General features: G+C 39.7%; 1 protein-coding gene across 1 annotated transcript in view; it reads right to left on the bottom strand.

Annotated features, from left to right (window-relative positions):
* Positions 1–20555, bottom strand: part of AHRR (aryl hydrocarbon receptor repressor) — an 85450-nt gene that overhangs the window by 7237 nt on the left and 57658 nt on the right. Inside the window, exons 4-7 of the mRNA XM_054192330.1 lie at positions 20261–20361; positions 3852–3941; positions 2424–2553; positions 857–990 (exon numbers count right to left, since the gene is read on the bottom strand). Coding sequence (XP_054048305.1) covers positions 857–990; positions 2424–2553; positions 3852–3941; positions 20261–20361 — 455 coding nt within the window. The remainder of the gene's footprint in view (positions 1–856; positions 991–2423; positions 2554–3851; positions 3942–20260; positions 20362–20555) is intronic.

Raw genomic sequence — 20555 nt, 5'->3', positions numbered from 1 at the left:
AAAGATATGCCCTAGATAGCCAGATACAAAGTATACACAGTTTGGAAGGAACCATCCATCCCTGCCTCAAATCTCTGTATAATCAGAAGGCAGAGATCAAGTTAATAGCAAGCTGCTGCCTCTCGCTGGAAAAATTACCCACCACAAAATGACCAGAGAAAAATCAGTCCATTTGAGTTGGGCATTTTCCAGAGCTACAAGATTAAAAGAGGGATGCAGAAATGACTAACTGGTACGGCTGTTCAAACCCATAGTCTTCCGGCAAATGAGCATCTGAGACAGAAGTTGCATTTCCCTGTCTCGTGCTGATCCTCTGATTTTCTTTGCACGCGCCGTGCTTTGTCATAAGAAGAAACAGCATTGGTCTGTACAACGCAAATAGGGAAGTGATTTCTAGAAATGAGCCACTCTGAGTAAGGATACTTGAGGAGCATGTGGTAGCCTTTCCAATTCTGGTTTTTATAATTAAAGGACCCTTTATAAAAGGGAAAAATGGATCATTATTATTCCTGTTTCTTAAAGCAAATACTTTGTGCTTAAATGGTAGTCGGTGAAATTCAGACGTGCCACCCTTGTGCTAGGTCCAGTACAAATCGAGGACAGATGATGTCCAAAAGAACTTAAAACACAGAAGTGCATAGATTCTTTCAGTTTCAAATATTACAAACTTATTTTCTCCCATCACTCTTTGTACATATTAATAAATGTCCTTAGGTGTTTCTTATTAGTGCACAGCAAATGAAAAATGTGTCCTGTCCATGGCTCTTCACAATATTTATGTTGAAATATTTTTCATATGAAGTGATTAAATTCTAGCATGTCATGACTATGGTTCTCTAAGTGAAATTGTACTTACAAGGAAGCCAGAAGTACTGTCCAACAAGCAGCGAACTCGACAGATGAAACAACGAGTTAAGAAGGAAGAATAATCTGTTGTCGTGCTGTCATTCTCTTGTGCTTTAAACAATTTACTGAGAATATATTCTTCTCCTAGGAACAACAGTGGAGGCAATATATATCAGATCACACTAAGAAAGACTGAAAAATGTTCTGTAGCCAGTTGAAGAAGCTGTTATGGAAATGGCTAAAAATTACTTTATGGAGGGGCAAATATTAAGTTGTATCGTGTATAGGTACATCTGCACATGCTCTACCAAAAGCAAAAAGAAAAGCTCTACAATGGGATTCAGGTGAGTTTGTTCAGAAACTTTGACTTTTTTATTTCCTGAGTTTTTGTGATTTTTAATGATGCAAAGCAGGGTAACAGATGTTGCTGGTTTTGAGTTCAGAGATCACAGAAAATACATTAGAAAAAGGAACAAAATAAGGAAAAATGCTAATGCAAGGGAAAAAAACCAAACAAATGAACACTGGCTGATTAGCTAATGTTCAGCTGTTGCCTCCTTGATTTTTAATGAAGCATTTTCCAGTTTTGGACCACAAGCACATAGTTTTTGAAATACTTGCTTCCCAAAAGACACAGGTATTGGTACAGAAGTACAAACTCAGGAACTGAAATTCTCTACTGTATATATTAGGACAAAAATTCCAAATGTTTGTAACTTTTAGTAGTTTGAAATATTCATGCACGTTGTTTTGTTTTCTGAGTACTTCCTACAAAATCTTGCAAAGTTCCTCAGATATCTGTAAGACTCTTGCAAAACAGAAACTGCAAGAAATCCTACCAAAGTTTTGCGACTGTGTTCCTGACGACTTCATAAAGGCTGCTGAAGGACTGCTTGCAAGTTTCTCCCCACCCTTCTGGAGACTGTGCTTCCTCAATTTCTTTCCTCAATTACTTCCTCACCTTCTGGTGAAATGCATACATTTGCTGGGATCAATAATTCTTTATAAAGCTTACAATTTCAATCCCCTTGTATTTCTTCAGTTGTGATTTCAGCTTAACGCCACATGTAGGAGAAACCTTAAGAACATGTATTTACCTGCCATACTAGGAAAATACAGCCTCAGAGGAAAAAATGCATTGCTAAACCTACTTGTTCTTCTGAAAACTCCTATCCGCACAACTTTGCATGGGAAAACAAGCGGCAAAAAGCGGCTGCTGTGGTACTGTACAGCACAGTTTTGCGTGGGAGTTTTTGCATTAATGAGAGAAATACTAATGTCCTGGTCAGTATGAACAAAAGGTTGGTAGGATGAGCAACGATGCTGTCCATTCTGTAGGGATAAGAATACCTGTAGGTATAATAAAGGAAACATCAACTTTCTAACCTCAGTATCGCACGCTACCTCACACATGTCAAGGATCAGGAAGAAACATCATCTATGGGATGAAAACATTATAAATGGCCACTACGCAGCTTTTCAGTGAAGACAAGACGTGGAACAGGCATGGGCATAGGTGGAGTGCAATAACTTTATACAGCGGTGTCTATGTTTCCAATCAACATATACAATCCCACCTGTTTCTGTCTGTAGTTGCTGCCCAGACAACATCTGGGGAGGATTCATGGCCCAGTGCAGTTGTCTACAGAAATCCTGGCGATCATCCACATGAATGTAATCATATATGTTTTGGTGCATTACATCAGTCTGAAACAATTACAACAAGAAATGTTTAATTTGTAAGTGTAGTGGGGCAGGCACTTATCTTTAGGTTGATACTTTCCTTAAAATAATGACTGGTGTAAGATACCTTCAGAGCAAAGATTGATTGAGGGAAGTTATTTTAGAGGCCTCTGTTTTTCACATCTGCTTTTTGACTTCACATCCTAAGATGATTGGTTTTATTCCGAAGTCTTTTGTGCATGTGCAAATGTGAGTCATAGAGAAGTCCAACTGGCAGCTGCTGACTTGTGGCATCCCCCAGGGACTGATGCTGGAACCAACTCTGTTTAATGTCTTGATTAGTGAATGATGGGATAGAGTGCACTCTCAGCAGGTTTGCGAAGGGTACCAACTGGGGAGAGCAGGTCAGCTACTCAGATCTTGACAGGCTGAGTAGCTCAGTAAAATGGGCTGACAGAAACCTCAGGAAGTCCAACAAAGGCAAAGTTGTCTCTAATTTTGGGTACCCCAGGAAAGAAAGATATTAGCATACCAAAGTGAGCCCAGAAGAGTGCTACCAAGACACTTAAGAGGGCTGGAGCACATGACATACCAGGAGAGGAGAGAATAACAGGGTTTGTTCAGCCTTGAGAAAACTTCGGGAAGAACTTACTGCTGTCTACATCAACTGAATGAGCAGGTGTAGAGAAGACAAAGCCCGACTCAGAAGAACGAAGTGGGAGGACAAGAAGCAACAGACACAAGTCGCAACATTGGGGCTGGGACTTGATGTAAGCAAAAAAAAATTACAATCAGGGTGGTTAAATACTGGAACACATCTTCCAGAGGGGTCACAGGAACTCAAAACTTGACTAGATGAGTCGCAGATCAACCTGCTCTAACTGGGTCTGCTTTGAGTTGGAAGTTGGACTAGATGACCTCCCAAGGTCCTTTCCAACTACACGGTTCTGTTATTCTGTGACTTTACATGATATTTATTATACACGGGTAGCCAGTCTAGAATAGCAGCATCTTATAATGAAATCGAAAGGAAACATTTAGCTTATTATTTTTATAACGGATCATGGTTCTGTTAACAAAAGCTTTGCAAAAGGGTCAACACTACAAGGAATTCTGTCAGATCACCAAAAAAAAGAAAGTTAGTCTGAAATGGCACCATAAAAGAACTTAATTTCAGTAATAGTGAATGTCTAATCAGCAGTAGAAGGATAAAGTGAAACAACGAGTGCTGCATTTGACAAAGCCCGTTAGCAGGAGTGACAACAAGAAAGTCATTACAATGACAGTGACTAAGTATTCTAAATATTTGTTAATGTTTTTACCTGATGAAACCCTAGATAGTCCACAATCGTCGATGAGGCATAAAATATCATTCCATCTGCACTCACCACCAATGCAAAACCATTCAGTGACTAAAGAAGGGAAAAGAAAATAATTAAAAATATAATCACAAAGTAAAGAGTAAAATGGCTATACAATGTAATAATTTTAAGAATATTCTGGATATGAAAAAATTACTGCAAAAAAGTTGGACATTACATTTTTTGCAGAAAAGTCTTTGTTTTTTCTAACATGAAAAACGAGTAACAATCTGGAACATGCTTTTTTCCTTTTTTAAAAAAGTTAGGATAGCTAATTACAGTGTAACTACCGTATTACATTACCAGTTTATTATCACTTTAAACTTTGTTTTGTCGTTAATTCATATAATTAAAAGTTTAATAGCAAGTGTCAACTACTTTTTGCTTTTAATTTAAAACATTACATTCTATAATAATTGCTTTGAATTTATACGCATTGATACATATAGACAATATAATAATCTCCAACAAGAAAACTAAATACATGTGCTGTTGTAGCTATGACTTTAAAACTGGATGTGTATTTTAAAGTATGGCTATTTTCTTAAGCTTCTATAAAAATACATACAGAGCATAATTGCATATATGCAAAGAATATAAAAAGTAGGCAATAAATACTTCACTGATATAGGCCAATGTTTAGTCTAGAAAAAAGCTAAATTAATTCTCATAGACTCAGTGATGCAAGGAAAACAACCAAAGAAATGCAAAAATAAAAGTAAGGATTAACTGAAATACATGACGTAAACATTAAGATCTACCAAGCTGCGTGCAGACTGACTAATTTTGCCTCTCTTCCCTTGATAAAGATTCAGTAACGTATCTTCGCACCAGCAGGCTTGCATTCCAAAGTAGTTTAGATGATCCTTTCATGGGATGGTTTTGAGGTCTTTTGAGATTACAGTTCAAATAGCTGCCAATGAAATACTGCTATATTATTATTATCCTTCCTTCACCTTTCTCTCAATTGACTGTTGTAGTGATGTGCCTATTAATCCTCGGTTAATCCTGAAGCACAATGAGGGCAGATTTTCAATTGCTCAGTAACCAGATACACTGACATAGTTTTGTGAGCTTGGTTCTCTTTTCGGTTCCTAAATAAGGACCAGATTTCCAAGACTGCTCGAAGCCTGTTCCCACTGTGACAATGGTGGGCAGAAATTCAAGAGTTCAGTGCACAATAGGCCGACCTCCTCAGAAAACTTTTGGCCCCAGTCAATGTGGAGCACCTTTGGAGATGTGGCCCAGAGGGACCATATGTAGCCAAGGGCTCTCCACCTCAGAGAACCTGTGAAACGGTGACTGGAGAAATCTACTGGAGAGACTGTAATGGCTCACCTACATTTGGAAAAAGCTGTAGCAGCAACTCATTCAATGAAGTCAATTCTAACCATGAGTCATCGCTAAGAATAGTCAAGGGAAAACCATGTTCAGCTGCAGGTCAGCTCCATAGATACAGATCCTTCCCAGAATAAGCATTGTCTCTGCCTAGTTGGGTTTGTGTTGAACACTAGTTATCCCTGTCGACTCTTCGAGCACAAGGAGTTGCTGGACCAGTGCTATTTTCTGCTCCAAGTAATGCCCAAATTCATCCCAGCACCTCACCAACCAGAAGATGATGTGTCAAGATTTCTACATCTTCACATCTGCGCCTTCCACTGCGCAGAGAGGAGCCTCCGTAGATGGTATCTGTCATATCCATTTCCAGTGTCAAGTGGAGACAAGAAAGCATTTTTGGCATCTTGTCTCTTTGGACTCATCTTCACAGGAATGAAACCATCAGTGATGTGATGTTAGAATTTTATTACATTTTGAACATCTGGCAGGCCTTTTAATTTGAACAGACTAAAAATTTCCACAAAGATAACCATAGGACATTTAAGGGAGCTCCTTCATGCAGATGTCTGTGGCTGTTACCATGCATGTTCCAAAAGACCTCTGGTCCTGCCTGCACAGCCGTGGCAAGTAGAAATTAAGAACATTAAAGGAATGTTCTTAACCTATGCAAATTCATGCACCAAGCCCTATCTGGGAAGGCTTAGAAAATGACCACAAGATCTGAATATGATCAGAGAATCTCACACGGTATCATGCTGAACATCCCTAAAATGTGCGTTCCGTTGTCCTGCAGGCAAGACGGACTTTTTCAGCCCCAGTAGGGAATGGATGGGGGAGCACCTGGATTGTTTTGTAAAAACAAGGATTGTTTTTATGGATCAAGAAATAAATACTCCTATGCAAAAATGAATCTTCTTCATCCAACATATGTGTACATACTCTATAGGCCCAGACATGTACCCTAAGAGATCAGTCTCTATCCCACAGTGGAAGGCAGGGCAGCTTTTTCTTTACACAAGTTTTTCTTTCACAAAGCCAAAGTTGGGCTCTACCAGGTGCAGCAGTTTGTAAAAATGGGAAGGGGAAATGGGACCATGTGTATTTCTAAGAGTTCAGATCAGTGGACTGGCAACTACATCTATGAGGTTGTAGGAGGTATTAAGGAAGAGTGGGAAAGAGTAAGAGGAATGAAGAAGTGGAGGAAAAGTTCAAGGAGCCACGTGTTTCAGTTAAGCCAGAAACAAGTATGGATTTGAAGGAGTAAATGAAGAGAATTACAAACTTCCCCTGCTTTGTTTTTGTTTTGTTCTCAAAATGCTGATGTCCTTTTCTGAGTTAAGATCTCTTAAGTAAGCATTGCCTGGTTTTCATGACCCCAAACACAACCATCAGATGCTCTGCCCTGCAGGCAGGGAAAGCAAAACCCACTTCGATGCAACAACAACTTTCATGAAGCCACATGAAGCTACTGAGGATAAACACAAATTCCTTGTGTCTAAACCTCACTTTAGCTGGGAAACCTGCTGCTTCAACCACACTAAGAAGAGATGAGCTGGACACGGAGTAGAACTTCATAACCAGTGAGTCTTACCCATGACTGCAAATTTTTCTGTTTTTACTATATTACCCTAAAATGCAGTTCAGCGTGAAATCTGACATCTGTAGCACAGAGGACTCTGAACAGAGTCAGAGTTAGGCTAAGATTTATACTTTTCTTACCTACTTACCACAGCTGGGGAAAAGGAGGAGGGTGTTTGGTCTCACAGGTCTGGTACCCCAGAAGTGGGCAGCAGTGATTGCAAATTAGTAGGAAAAGACCTTTTCCGACCTCTCAGATAAATCTCTCAGGTATCATATACAACTCCATACTCAAGCCCTTTACAGTAACACTGCATAGAGATTTTCTGCTATTCTGGCCAGAATCTTAGTGATTTGTTAGACTGAGTGGAAGAGAGAGACAGCTTTAGTCCGTGAGAATGAACAAAAACAAACAAGAATTTTTTGTTCCAAGTTACTGGGTCTCACAGTAAACAGGACAACAAAGTATATGGCTCCACTTATGATTTTAAACATTCTCAGTTATTGAAATAAAATTTTCGGCGATAGCGTTCTCTCGTTCCCAGTGAACAGGAGGCTGCACTGGGGTGCTGTGTCAGAACCACAGCCGGAATCTGCCTGGGTTATCGATAAACTGGGGGCAAGGAAAGGGAAAGAGGACATGGACCAGCCTCATACTTGTGCAGTCTGCGCTTCCTAATGTAAGCACGTGTCTGCCCAAAACACAGAGAGGACAGCACAGAGAAGTAAAGGCAGCTCTCCTCATTTACTTTATTCTTTTCAGTAGAAATAAGGGAAAGCCTAAAACAGGGATCTTGGATTTAGACCGAACTCCATGGCTCAATGTTGATGTCATTTGCTTTGTGTACAACTGGTGTGTTCTAATGGACAAAGTCCATTTGCATCCTATCACAATTTTTAGCAATTTGCATATACTTATACAAGCACACAGGGACACACACAGATAGAAACACACACGCAGACAGATATGAGTGTGGACATTAAAACTTTTGCAACAAAAACCAACTAACTTCGAATCTGCAAAAAATACATGGTTGTAAACTGCCATTTGGTAAACCATATGGATTCAATGACAGATGGAATTTCTAATCCAGGATAATAGCTGAAACATGTGAGACAGACTTAAGTATGTATTGTGAACATTTGTTTGTTTGTATTTGGCTTTTTAAAAACACTTACATGAGTTTTCTACATTGTACTTAAAAAATGAAATTGTGGTTTTTTTTCCCAAATGGAAAAAAAAATTTAAAAAAGAGCTTGGCACCAGACAGGGGCCTGTGTTCTTTTGAAAAAACATGTACATCCAATTATGTACTCACGAAAAGCTGCACCTGCTACTGAAACAAAAAACAATTAATCTGTCAGTTCAAAGAGAGTACAACATTATTCTGGTGCCCGCAGTAGCTGTGAGATGAAAGTTATCAGTTCCTTCCATTAAGAAGTTTTTGAAACATTATTAGTCAAGAGGTTCTCTTTGGGAATGAAGGCAAATATTTTGAGGAAGATAGGACTTCCTTTGGCAAGAACCTTTATATATCCTGATTTTTTTTTTTCTGGTCCCATAGCAGAAAATCAGCCAGCAAATACTTCAAAGATAGTTTGGTCAAGGTCATGGCATAGTAAAAATAAGGGGGGGGGGAGGGGGGGGGAGAGGGAGAGAATAAGTTCCAAGCCACATTTCTCTTATTACTCTTCCTTGAAATAAAGGAAAATTCACTAGCATTAGGTCTCCAGAGACCATGTTACTATGGTTACTAAAGTACAACAATCAAGGCCTGCAGCCATGCCTTGCTTTGAACAGATTTTCAAGTCACGCAACTTGGGTACTAAATTTCCAGGGTCAGTTGGCTCACAGTTTATCTGGAACAGCTTCATTTAATAGTGGATAGCTGGGTTTTTGCATCCTATGTGGGATGGGGCCATTTTCTGGTGATCTAAATAAGTAGCTATTTAAAAACTCTGGAAATGATATACTCGTTCTTGTCTTATGCATATTAGGAGGAAAATGCAGACAGTTAATGTGTCTTCTGTCTTTAACTGTATTGTTTAGTGAATCAGTATTTCTTTCCACTGGTGTTTTTAGGACTTATAATTGCTCTTCTCAAAAATCCCTCTGGAATCCCTGAGGTTCTCTTTATAAAGCAAAATGAAAAAAAAAAAAAAAGAAGCTCTTACAGAACCCTGAAATAAAACCCCACATAAAAGACTATTCAGAAATACCGTATCTGGTGACATCAGAATATGGCCTTTGCTCAACAAGTACAGTATCTCTTAGCCCTCTGGACTCTTATGTATTTCTCTGATATGTACAAAGCAACTTCAAAAGGAATATTTCTGTGAGTAAGCACTATTTCGTGCAAAGGGGGAGTGGCAGAATTGTTTTTAACATTCAGTTTTGATCAAAGGCTTGTGTGTACTGCTTAGTTTTCAGGCAAAAGAAACAAACCAGAAGACAAATTTCCATCATGTGAGCCAGAGGAGGAAGTAAACCCTACAGGCTGATGCCTACAGCCATGGGTTTATACGGGAAGCCTTTCGGAGGGAAAGCGTTCGATCCAATTGATTGGTTTTCATAGCAGAAATGTTTATTTTCAAATACAAAGAAATACATACATATGATCATTATGCCCCCGTCACTATTCTTGTCTTTCCAGATAAAATGAAGTTCGCTTTCCTGCCTGTCTCCTTGAGCCTGGATATCACTTCAGGCTCCTTAAAGGCAGTACGGAAATTCAGCATCTAGTGCAGCACTTCCCAAAGCACGGCCTGGAAGAATTTTCAAAGATCATTCATGAATTTGAACTCTGGCCCTCCCATGTACTGTCGGAGGGAACAGCTGTGCCATCTGAAAGGCATGGATGATTATGAGCCGTTCAGCTGGTGAAATTTCTCGTTATTTCATTTTTCAGTATCCCATCACTTCTATGAAGGAATGAGGGCAACTTTGGAGAAATTTGTTTATATATGTGTCTTCAGTCTAACAAGGGAGCTGGAGGGCTGTGGCTCGTCAAGAGGCAGCAGACAAAACTGGCTTCCTGGAAATGGGTTAGGAAAATGTAAGTCACTGAGCTCTGGTAATTGTGAGCTATAAACTTTCAAGAAAACATAGTAGTTCCCTGGAGGGTGAGACTGTAATGCGTGCACACATGTAAACGCATTTTAAACCATGGTGATGTTGTTTTTTATATGCTTGATATGTAATAAGTATTGGACACCACCAAGAACAGCTTTGCCTTTAAAGTTGTTTTGATTGCCTGATGCAAAACTGTAAATGTAGTTTTTCTTCCCTTATACTTTCCTTCCAAGCTAAGCTTTTGTAACAAAGCTTGCTCAGTCTGTGTCACGTCCTTGTGGTAGGGCCTCTCGTCTTTACTATACGCATGAACCGCTGGCCTCCGATGAGCCCGGCACCTCAAAGCCAACCACTCTGCCCAAGATGGTACTGAGAAAGAAGAGCTGAAGCATCGTTTGACTTTGTATGTGCCGCATGTTATGTGGTGCACGCTAGAAAGAGATACATCCCAATTGAATCCCATTGTTTTCACAAGTACTAAACACTAGAAATGAGAATTCAGACCGTGCTTCCAGATCAGAGCAGTACTAACGACTAGTACCTTAAAGACAGGTTTAGGGAAGGGTTTGTTGCTGCAAAAGTGAATTCATGGGTGACAACAAACACCTCAGTGCAAATTTGTTATATGGCGTGTTTGTTTAGAATAAATTATTAATACTAACAATGCTCACTACTGATGGTCAGGTTTGGTGGATTTTTTCATGTCTAATTGTAAAAAAATCCCTGATTCTTTTCTTTGCATTACCAATTGGGATTTCATATGGGAAGTGAGTATATGAACACTTCCTGAGATTAACGGACACTACACAAGTATAGGAGACTATTTATAGTAATCTAAAGAAGAAGAATATTCAAATCATTAATTCTAAAATTGTCAGGAAAAAAAGCATTTTTTTTTATTACTGCAGAGATGTATGTATCACGATTACTGGATACGCTAGTGAGTACTTGGATGAGTAGTGTGTCATTTACCTTAGCAATTATCATGAAGGGATACTAAAGTATGACATAATCTTGTATATCTTTTCCTTTAGCTTCCTCATTAATCATGATGTTGAATTTAAAACTGTGCTCTACCAGTAATGGAACCCTACTGTCAATGCTCTTTCACAAATACTATACCCTGGACTACACTTGGAAATAGAAACAATCTTTATATTGATTTATGCAGTTTCTCATTTCACTTCCTCAAAAGCAGATGTTGTATTCACAGATGGGAGCAAAGCTGGGGCAATATCGTATCTTCAGTGCAAGTTCAGCCCTTCATTCTTTCGGAGTTCTGCAGCTGCTTGGGGCTTTTCAGTCTTCTCTTCAACAATTTCAATATAGAAAATGCAAGCCTGATGAATTCCATTTGAGAAGACTCAAAATGAAGCATTAATTGCTCGCTGCTCTGCACTTGTAATAATAAATTTAGTTAGGTAGCCTTTGCAACAACAAATGTAGTAAGATTACCCATTATCTTCCACAGAAATAACTTACTGAAAAGAGTCTCGAGTAATATTTATCCAACATGTTGGACAATTAGACATATGTAAGTACCAAATGTCTGGAATTTTTTTTCAGTGTTATTTACATATAAGTGCATCAAGTCCTGGCGAGAAGAAGCTGTCATAATATTCCATCCACAGCTGACTTTTATTTGTGCTTGCAAACTGTTTACAAGTATGAATTGCAGACATCTCTTGCTGTAAGGAATCAAAACCTAGAAGACACAATGTTGCAGCCTATATACTGTAAACAGAATGTGATGTCCTAATTTCACAGCACTATTTTTCTGTGTATTTAGCACTATATATTACATTTTCTAACATGGAACTATTTCAGGGGGTGGGGAGAGGAGCAAAACAACCTGTATTTCACATTCTGTTCAATAATACATGCTAAAACAGCTTTTTTAAACGCCATTCCAGGTCAGTGGAGTTTTTAGGGAGTGTGGCATTCCTGCATTTGACTCTGGGAACTGTCTTATTGTTCTAGTTATCATCTTATGCATGTCTTGTGTCCTGTAAGTATCCTGTATAAAACACACCCTGCCCCACACCAGCAGCTGGGGTGAATTCTACTACTGATGTGTTACGCTGACCCGAAGAGCCAAGCGACACCTTCTCTCTAATCTAGACACCAAGTGGATGACAGCGGATCATCATCTGGAAAGAGGGAAGGATGGAAAGTTAGAGACAACTCCTCAAACCAGCAGCAATGACTGCAAATCTCCGCCTGAGTTATGTAGATGAACCCTTCCCCAAGGCCCTTCTGTGAGCCCCTGCTTTTATTTGTTTTCTTATTGCTAAAAAAAAGCCCCGTCGCAGTTACTGGAGAATTGCGGGGGCATTGCAGTAACTGTGAGGAGGTGGGAAGGTGCAAAACACGTTGGGGAAAATGCCTGCTGTGTTCCACCATCGGCTTTTGCAGCTAGGAATTCCTGGGACGACTGCGATTTCAGTGGGATACAAAAACAATCTCATTTTTCTTTTTTCTGCTCATAAAATGTCAGGAACTGTTAAAATCAGAATGATGGAGATTTCTCTTGAAGTTCTTGGAACAGGAACAGAACTATTTGAAGGGTGCCTATCTGTCCTCCTGTCTCCAAATCAACGCTCTATCCTTGCTAATAGGAAACAGTACACTTAATGGTCAGCATCATGCTTTTTAACACCAGTTTTCTTTTCAGTTCAATCCCATCAAATGGCATATTCAAGTTTTAGTAACTGAGGTAGGCAAAAAGTAAAATTGAAATGTACTCAATATTTCTCATAAAATATGTAGGGTTTTCTTTTGAAATCTTCATAAACACACAAAAAAAAAATCACTGCAAATTTGCAAAAATTCTTAGGACAACACACAATCTTGCCTGGACCTGCTTTCTTGCTCGTCCCTTCACCTTACTGAGAAGATACCACAGCTGCAGCTCATTAGCTTTTCTGAGTTGAGAATGAGGAATACACTGGAAGCAAGTGTCAGCTGTAAATACAGATTAGGCTACTAATTTATGATTTCACTTCAGCCAGTTGAAGGCCAGATAAACGATGTAAGATTGCGATTATCTACGATAATAGACAGGCATTATTTAAAGTGTATTTCTATGTCTTTGGGTTGGGGTTTTTTTTTACAGTACATGACTTTACCATCTTCAAAAATAGGACGCTTCCTCAAAAGCAAATGCTCATGCAGGAACTTGTATGGAAGGAGCAGCATGTCATGATTGCCTTCGTTACTTGAATGCACAAAGTCCAGTTCTAGTAGCAGACTAAGTGCCGGTGCATCCATACGATGCAGTGCTCACATACAGATATTGAACCGATTGATTGGCGAGGAGGGTTGCCAAGGGTTAGCTCTGAAGTCTGTGAGAGAAAAAAAACCTAACCGAGCTGAAATGGGAGAATATGTTTTGTTGGGGAGGAAGTCACGTGGACGCTGGACCGTCTCCAGAGGCACCAAAATAGCCTGAGCAGAAACAGAGGAAGCGGCTGTGAAAAGTGAGCTCGGGTGGAGTTGGCTGTGATGAACAGTCTGGGGACAGCAACGGTGGCCGGAAATTCGGATCCACATCTGGTCTGTGCCGGACTGGCACAGCTTATTGATTCTTTACCTTAACGCTGCTGATGGACAACTTCTCCGTTCATCAGTACGCCTGAAATTTCTCAGCTAGGCCCCCTCATATGACAGCGGGAGATTGCCTCTGCCCTGACAAATGGAAGCCAACTTTTCCCGTGCCAGTGCAAACCAGAGAGGATGCCAGCTGTCCCTCCTCACTGCACACCTGGGCTGGCAGCTCACAGCTTGCGCCCCCCTCAGTTATAATCTGTCATTTCATGTTGGAGAAGCTAAGTACTAACTCCCATCAGTCCAACCACGTTCCCCTCACCCATATGCAAGATTTGAAAACGAGCACTTAATGGTGTTTCCCATTTTGCTAAAAGGCTCCATGCAAGCCTCTACAGGGGTACTTGATTTTTCCCCTTCAAATCCCTCCTTAAAACCCTTGCAAAAGTCCTGGCAATGGTCAAGCTGCTCGTACATTATAAGCACTGGCAATCGGGGTTACCATTTTGTTCACTATTTCCATGCGCTCTGTTGCCCATCAAAATGCATCTTTCATCACTTGTCTTATATTTAGGCTGCAAATCTGAAGGGAGAGGATCGCGTCTTTTGGTTTTGCTCTGCCCCTCTGTCGAGCTGGAGGGTGCCACCGCCTGTATTTCAGAAACCTCAGCGCTGTGGCAGCATCCGTGATCGTTACAGTCCTAACAGTAGCACTAAGGACTGGAGGAGAGAGCAAATGGTATTTAGAGGTCACAGGCTTTTCTGTCCGGATTTGTTTGAGAAGAAAAAAAAAAAAAAAAGAAGAATGGAATAAGCGAGAACATTAGTTACTTGTTTGAAGGGCAACAGAAAGGATATTTTTTGCACAAAGTTGTGGCCATGCCAAATTTCAAGTCTGGATTTTAGAAATATGCCTATTTGCAAAGGGAAAAAAAAAAAAAAAAAAAAAAAGAGGGACCAGGGCCTCTGAAATGTTCCTTTGTGTTTTGCCTGCGCCTGGCAAGAAGAAAGCAAATGTACGCATGTGATAAAATGGCAAGTTACTCCTGACCCTATTTATGGCTCTTTTTTTCATGGCTAAATTCTCTGTAAGTCATCCCAAGTGACTAATGTCAGCTTAAATCATGTCATCTGAATTACTGGGAGAAGGTTCATGCTAGAAAACAAAGGAAAGCAAAAGGGTTGTTTGGGTAACTTTTAAAAGTTGTATTAACTGAAAAAGAAGATGCACTGAGACTATGAGCTCTTTATAACAACGTCCTATTTTGGTGGCACCATTTTAAACCAGTAGATTAAAAGGTAAAGCATGGTATCAAAATCCAACAGGATTTACTTTAGGAGGACTGTGCTAAGAGAGTCAGCACCGTTGCTGAAAAGGAGTTCAAGACCAGAATAAATCAAAATGTCTCTCTCTACCAGCTTTTCATTTCTGAAGCCCGTGCCTTGGTCAACAACGCACTTTGTCTGACTCCCAATTTTCCTTTTCAAGTTTAAATTAAAAAATAACAGGAAGAGTAAAATCTCTTGCTCTCAGACTGAAATTCAAACTGGAGTACCTTTTTCAAGAGCACAGTTTTATCAAGTACTGATTACATAAATCAGTTTGGAAGGAGGAAGTGGAATTACACTAACAAGTTTAAAAAAATTACAGGAAACCAAGTGGGAAAAGGGTTTCCTATGTTATTTCCTTATGCAGAGTGAAGAACAGCACCAATAGGATGTTTTCTAATGTATCATTTTCCAACTCCCTTGGAATGAAACTTGAACCCTAGTTCAAGCTGTTAGTAGAGGCCACCTGGAAATACCTTTCAGTGCCGAAATGTGCACATGCACCTCTCTGTTCAAAGTAACTCCCAGAAAGCTTATTAATTGCAGCCACTTTTAAGGTAACGACACAATGTTAAACAACATGCTCAAGCTGGCGTTCTATCAAATCCTGAATCCTTTACTTAGAGAAAAAGTCTGACTTTCCTTGGTTTTGATTAAGAAGACTCGGGCTCTATTTGGTATTAAAGCTAAAGAAAAAAAGCTTCACTGACTTCAGCGGGAACTACCAAGCAAGAATCAAAATTTCCTATTCACAACAATGCCTAAATCCATGATATGGAATTAAGAGATAATATATAAAGGACTTGTCTGTGTGATAAAGTGCGTTTACCTGACTCTGCTATCGCTTTGCACCAATGCTCAATTCCAAGCACAAATGCTGCTGGTTCAGTAGCTAGATACCTGAATTGCCTAGCTTACAACATGTTACTTACAACTCAAATCAGCAAAAATCATCTGCTAAATGGTAGAACAAAAGTATGCCTACAAAACACAGAAGCTCAATTTGAAAAATCCAACTTTAGACAATTAAGTGGTTAATGTAGTGAAGCTAAGATTATTGATACCAGTAGAGAATTATAAGGGCCGCACCACCAAAACTAGCTTTTACTGTTTTCCTCCACTTCTGAAGACACACATGATCTTGAAGAAGTTATTTCTTTATTTTTGAAGATGTTTTTTAAGATGCCAGCCATCTGACAGTCTTGGTCTAAAAATACGAATAAGTAAGTTGTAATCATAGTACTGTTTAGGAAGGGCGGAGAATGAAATTTTTACCATAGAATAATATACAAAATGTCAATAATTTGCTTTTTCTGCCATTGGTGAAAACTAAGAGGTCTGTCCCGTGTTTGGCCGGAAGAAATGAAGTCTCTTTCACATGCAGGAGGAGATTCCAAAGCGCTCAGCAGCCTGCTGCTAAGGATGTACACTGAGAGCAGGGGTCTCCTGGGCATAGTCTCCTGACATGCCAAAATGAATAAAGGCTGGCGTAGTTACCAGCAGATGCTCCGGAAGGGTGGGGTGGGCTGCAGACCCAGGGAGGTGCAGATGTTCCCACTGAAAGAGCAGGTGATTTCCGCATCTGAGCAACATTGTGGAGGCTTTTGTAAGGGAGCCTGTTATCACTCTGAACTACATACAGAAAAATAGGCTATGGGGTTTTTCTCTTCGGCACGCAGACATATTAAGCCTACAGCCACCATTCTGGATTGTAACTCAAATTATGCCTGAAAGGTTATTGCATTTCTTGCTCCCATGCGTGTGTTTTAAAGTGAAAGAGCAACGAAATCCAATACCTTTTTATTCAACCATATGTCATTATTTGTTTTTAGCAGGAAAAATATAACTCAGGCATGCAGAGCTAACCATCTCTGCTCAGGAAGAGTAAATGTACAGTGTCACTGAATAAGAAATACCAAGATAGCATGATGACTGGCATCTTCAGTGCAACCGTAACGAAAAACATGGGACAAAATCACAGAAATGTGATTCTTGTGCCCTGAAGCCTTAAGAGAAGAGGACTCATGGAAATCTGTCTGTGAACCGGGCAAGAGTGTCTTGGAATATCCTGAAAACAACATGGACCTTCCATGAAAGAGTGTGAGCAGCCGGTGAGCACGGAAATGACAAAACAGGCTAGGTCTGGCCTTTATCAGTATTCATCAGTGAGATGGGGCATGACAGAACCAGGCAGTCTTACTCCATTAGCATCTGTTTGAGAGCTGCCTGGTTCACCCAGATTTCATTTTAATTTTTGTGACATTTTGGATATAAAACACTATTTTCACACCTGAAAAGAATTATGTCCAGTACATCTGGAGACAGAAATACAATAAATCCTATGCTGCAGCCTACAACAGTGAAACAGAAGACCAACAGACAAAAGAAAGAAGGAAGGAACGACCATCAAGACATCTCCTTCAGCAGCAAGGACTGAGACAGAAATCTGAACATCAGTGATTCTTCCATAACGAGCAGAACAACTGCAGGAGCAACTGTGGGGTGGTCACTAAGGTCCACATGACAATTTTAGCAGGTTGCTGCTTCATATATGGGTGATGATTACGCAAGAAGCAATGTCAGTCATGATGATGGGGCCACTGCCTGACTGCGTGCCATTGAGAAAGCAAGTCCAGAGAGGACCTCCCTCTCAACAAAAGACATTTAATTCTTCAGATAGGATAGTATAATACATGGCAATAACACATGCATTTGGGATGAGAAATAACCTGCACAACAGTGTAGACTCTGAGTCTGGACTTGAGACTGTGAGTACAGCGTAGCTGGGGGGAAGAGTAGGAGGTGGCTAACAGCCATGCGATGATTATTGCAATCAAGCCTATTGCCTAGATACCCACCAGTGAATCATTCCTATTTTTCCAAGTCACTATTTTATTGTGTTTCTCCACCCCATCACCCCATAAATTCTGTCTGGATTTATTGACTGCCAATACAATTTATTTTCCCACTTTTCTGGTTACGGGTTTGGCCCAGTGTTCCTTAAGTGTTCAGTAACAGGCTTCAGAAACTGAATGTGGCCATTTTCTGCCAGAAGGCATGTGGCACAAGGGTTGCAATACCACCTGTCTTGGAAAATATTTCGAAATTGCAAAGTTAAAAATCATTACTGCAGTCAGCAGTTGGAGTCTGAAGACTCCAAGGAAAGCAAAGATTGCAAGAATAGGAGATACTGAAAAAGACCATTAGTAAAATTGGACTTTGGTTCTTAGAGCTTTGTCTGTCTTCTCTCCGAAGGGAAACAGACAGATGGCAAGAAAAAGCTCTCTTATCCAAAAGAAGTGATCTTAAAACTTAAAACACTGGAAGAAATTATTTATTTAGTTACCTGCTGTGCTCCACTAAAAAGTCTTTGATAAACTGGTATCATTGTTTATTCTATTATTGCTGATGAAAGCTATTTGATTATAGCTGTAAAAAATCTCTATAAAATCTTAAATAAAAAACACATGTTGTGGCAGAGGCCTTTAGAAATAAAAAGCATTTTAAACATACTTTGAAGACAGCCTAATTCCACTGTTTTCTTTTAAGCTGAAAGGGGAAGTGCTGCATTATTCCAAGACTGGAGAGTCACAGATACATTATTTACCAGTAAACAGAGTTCCTGTTATTCCATATTTCTATCTATGCATAGAGCACAGTGATCATAACCACTAGGAAAAAAAAATGCAGTTGTCCCTGATTTTCCATTAACATTGCAGTTAGGGATAGTATTATTCACACATATTTTGGTGATTCAGATTATTCTGGTTTGTATTATATAAAGCCTCTAGCGGAGGTTACACAGTGCAAGGTGGTGTCACAAGGAGCAAAGTGGCTTTTGACAGATGAAAAATATCTTTTGAGAGCAAATAAAGTGGCCAGATTCACAAGTCAATATGCAAAGCAAGATGATTTGCTTTTCCTTGGAAGAAATCACAAATGCGACTGTTTAGTTAAAACCCCAGAGTCCCTAATAACCAACATGGTGAATTTGGTTGAACAACTAAAAAAACCCACTTTTCTTCACATGCTATGGCCATTGAATGAGCATCTGAGCCAAACTCAGTCCCCAGGAAACATTCCCAGCAAGGTCTAAGGAAAATTCACCCTCTTATCCTAGGTCAGACATGCCCATAAATGAAGCCTGGTGAATACATTCATATTAACATTAACTTAATCATCTAGTTAATGATCCACATTATGTATGATCCAGGATAAAAAAAGATAATATCTCCCATATATTCAAAAGGAATATGACTCCTATAGACCCTGCAGTGAGCAGGCCGTTAGCATACACAGTAGTATTGGTCTGTTGTAACCTACCTGAAATTACGTATCAGTGTTCTCTCCATGTGCTCGAGGCCGTAGGGATACTGTTTGAAGATCCCTAATGATTACAACTTGTGGGCATGTAACGTACACCCAACAAAACACAAACTAATGACAGGAGAGCCTCATTAAAAATTAGATACTCACCATATTTATCACTTATTGTACGCCCTGGACTCCCTCTTCGTTGAGAATGGCAATGATTGCAAATAATACCTGACAGCCAAACATCTCAATTTAGCACTAGCACTAACTAATCAGATGCCTCTGTGTTACTTGCTTTGAAATACAAAATTAAAATCTTCTAAAGTATTCAGAGGAAGTAAAGCAGGGTGCCAATTTCCATTCCACAGACTCGAATGACTTACGATATTGGATCCCATGATAAAATGTCTTTTTTCTTTAATAGTATATAGCATTTATTTGCCGGAGGCTACTATTTAATTTACATTTACATGTATCTCAGAGCTGTCAGTAAAACACAATTTTTATACCATTAATATTATCCTATCCAAAACAACTATACATATGTACTCTTAATCACATAGGAATTTCCAAGGACCTCAGTGTATAAAAGGCATTATTACATCATGCGTTTGAAATGCAGATGTATCTGGGATGGACTGCTGTGCTCTATCTGGTTCAGTAGTTCACAGCAGTATTAATTCTTCATCCAGATTAATGGATCCAATTCTCAGTAACAGTATGGCCCCTTTATGCTGCTCTGCCAGTATAAAGTCATCCTGAAGGGGATAAAAATACATAGAAGGATTAACTTCTGCACACACCGCTTCCCTCGGAGCACAGAGTTGAGGAAGTAGGATAAATTAAAATATCCCAAAATACTCTCAACTCAGATCAGAAACCAGGCAAGCTCCTATTGGCACCATCAAAATATGGGCCAAGTGAAATAAAGCTCTGCTGTCACTCCAAGTGACAAAGAACTGGTCCACTGGTAATTTTGAGGACATAATGGTGCAAGGTACAGTTGCCCAAACAGAGACTGACTGGGACTATGACGACTGCCAGTTTTGCTCTTGCAAGAAGTGCTCCCAAATGTGATCCTTGAACAACTCGCACCAAGACCGACCATTCGTTCAAAATTGCCACAAAGCATTAACCCAAAACATCAAACTAAAGAAGTCAGAGCCAGAAAAGACGGCATTTTTGCACTCACTTCTAGGAGAAGTCCACCTTCTTGTACAGCAGTCTTGTTAGACACATTGTCTTCTTTTATCGTTGGGCCAACTTGCTTCTTAAAGTGCTTTTCTTGAATGGCTGTTGGAAAGAGTTATTATCAACTTAGAAATCATAACGATTAGGGCCGCTAGACTAAAATTCTTATTTAGGCATTTAACATGCATTGATTTCATTGGGAGTTGCTGTCTTTGTGGTCTGGATCTCAGTCACTGACAACTTTCTTTTGCTGTGAGGGAGATAGATACATATTTGGCAGTCCAGATGTTTTTTAC

This window comes from Rissa tridactyla, chromosome 2 (assembly GCF_028500815.1).
Source record: "Rissa tridactyla isolate bRisTri1 chromosome 2, bRisTri1.patW.cur.20221130, whole genome shotgun sequence".
NCBI lineage: Eukaryota > Metazoa > Chordata > Aves > Charadriiformes > Laridae > Rissa > Rissa tridactyla.
This window is presented reverse-complemented; position numbering and strand designations above follow the sequence as displayed.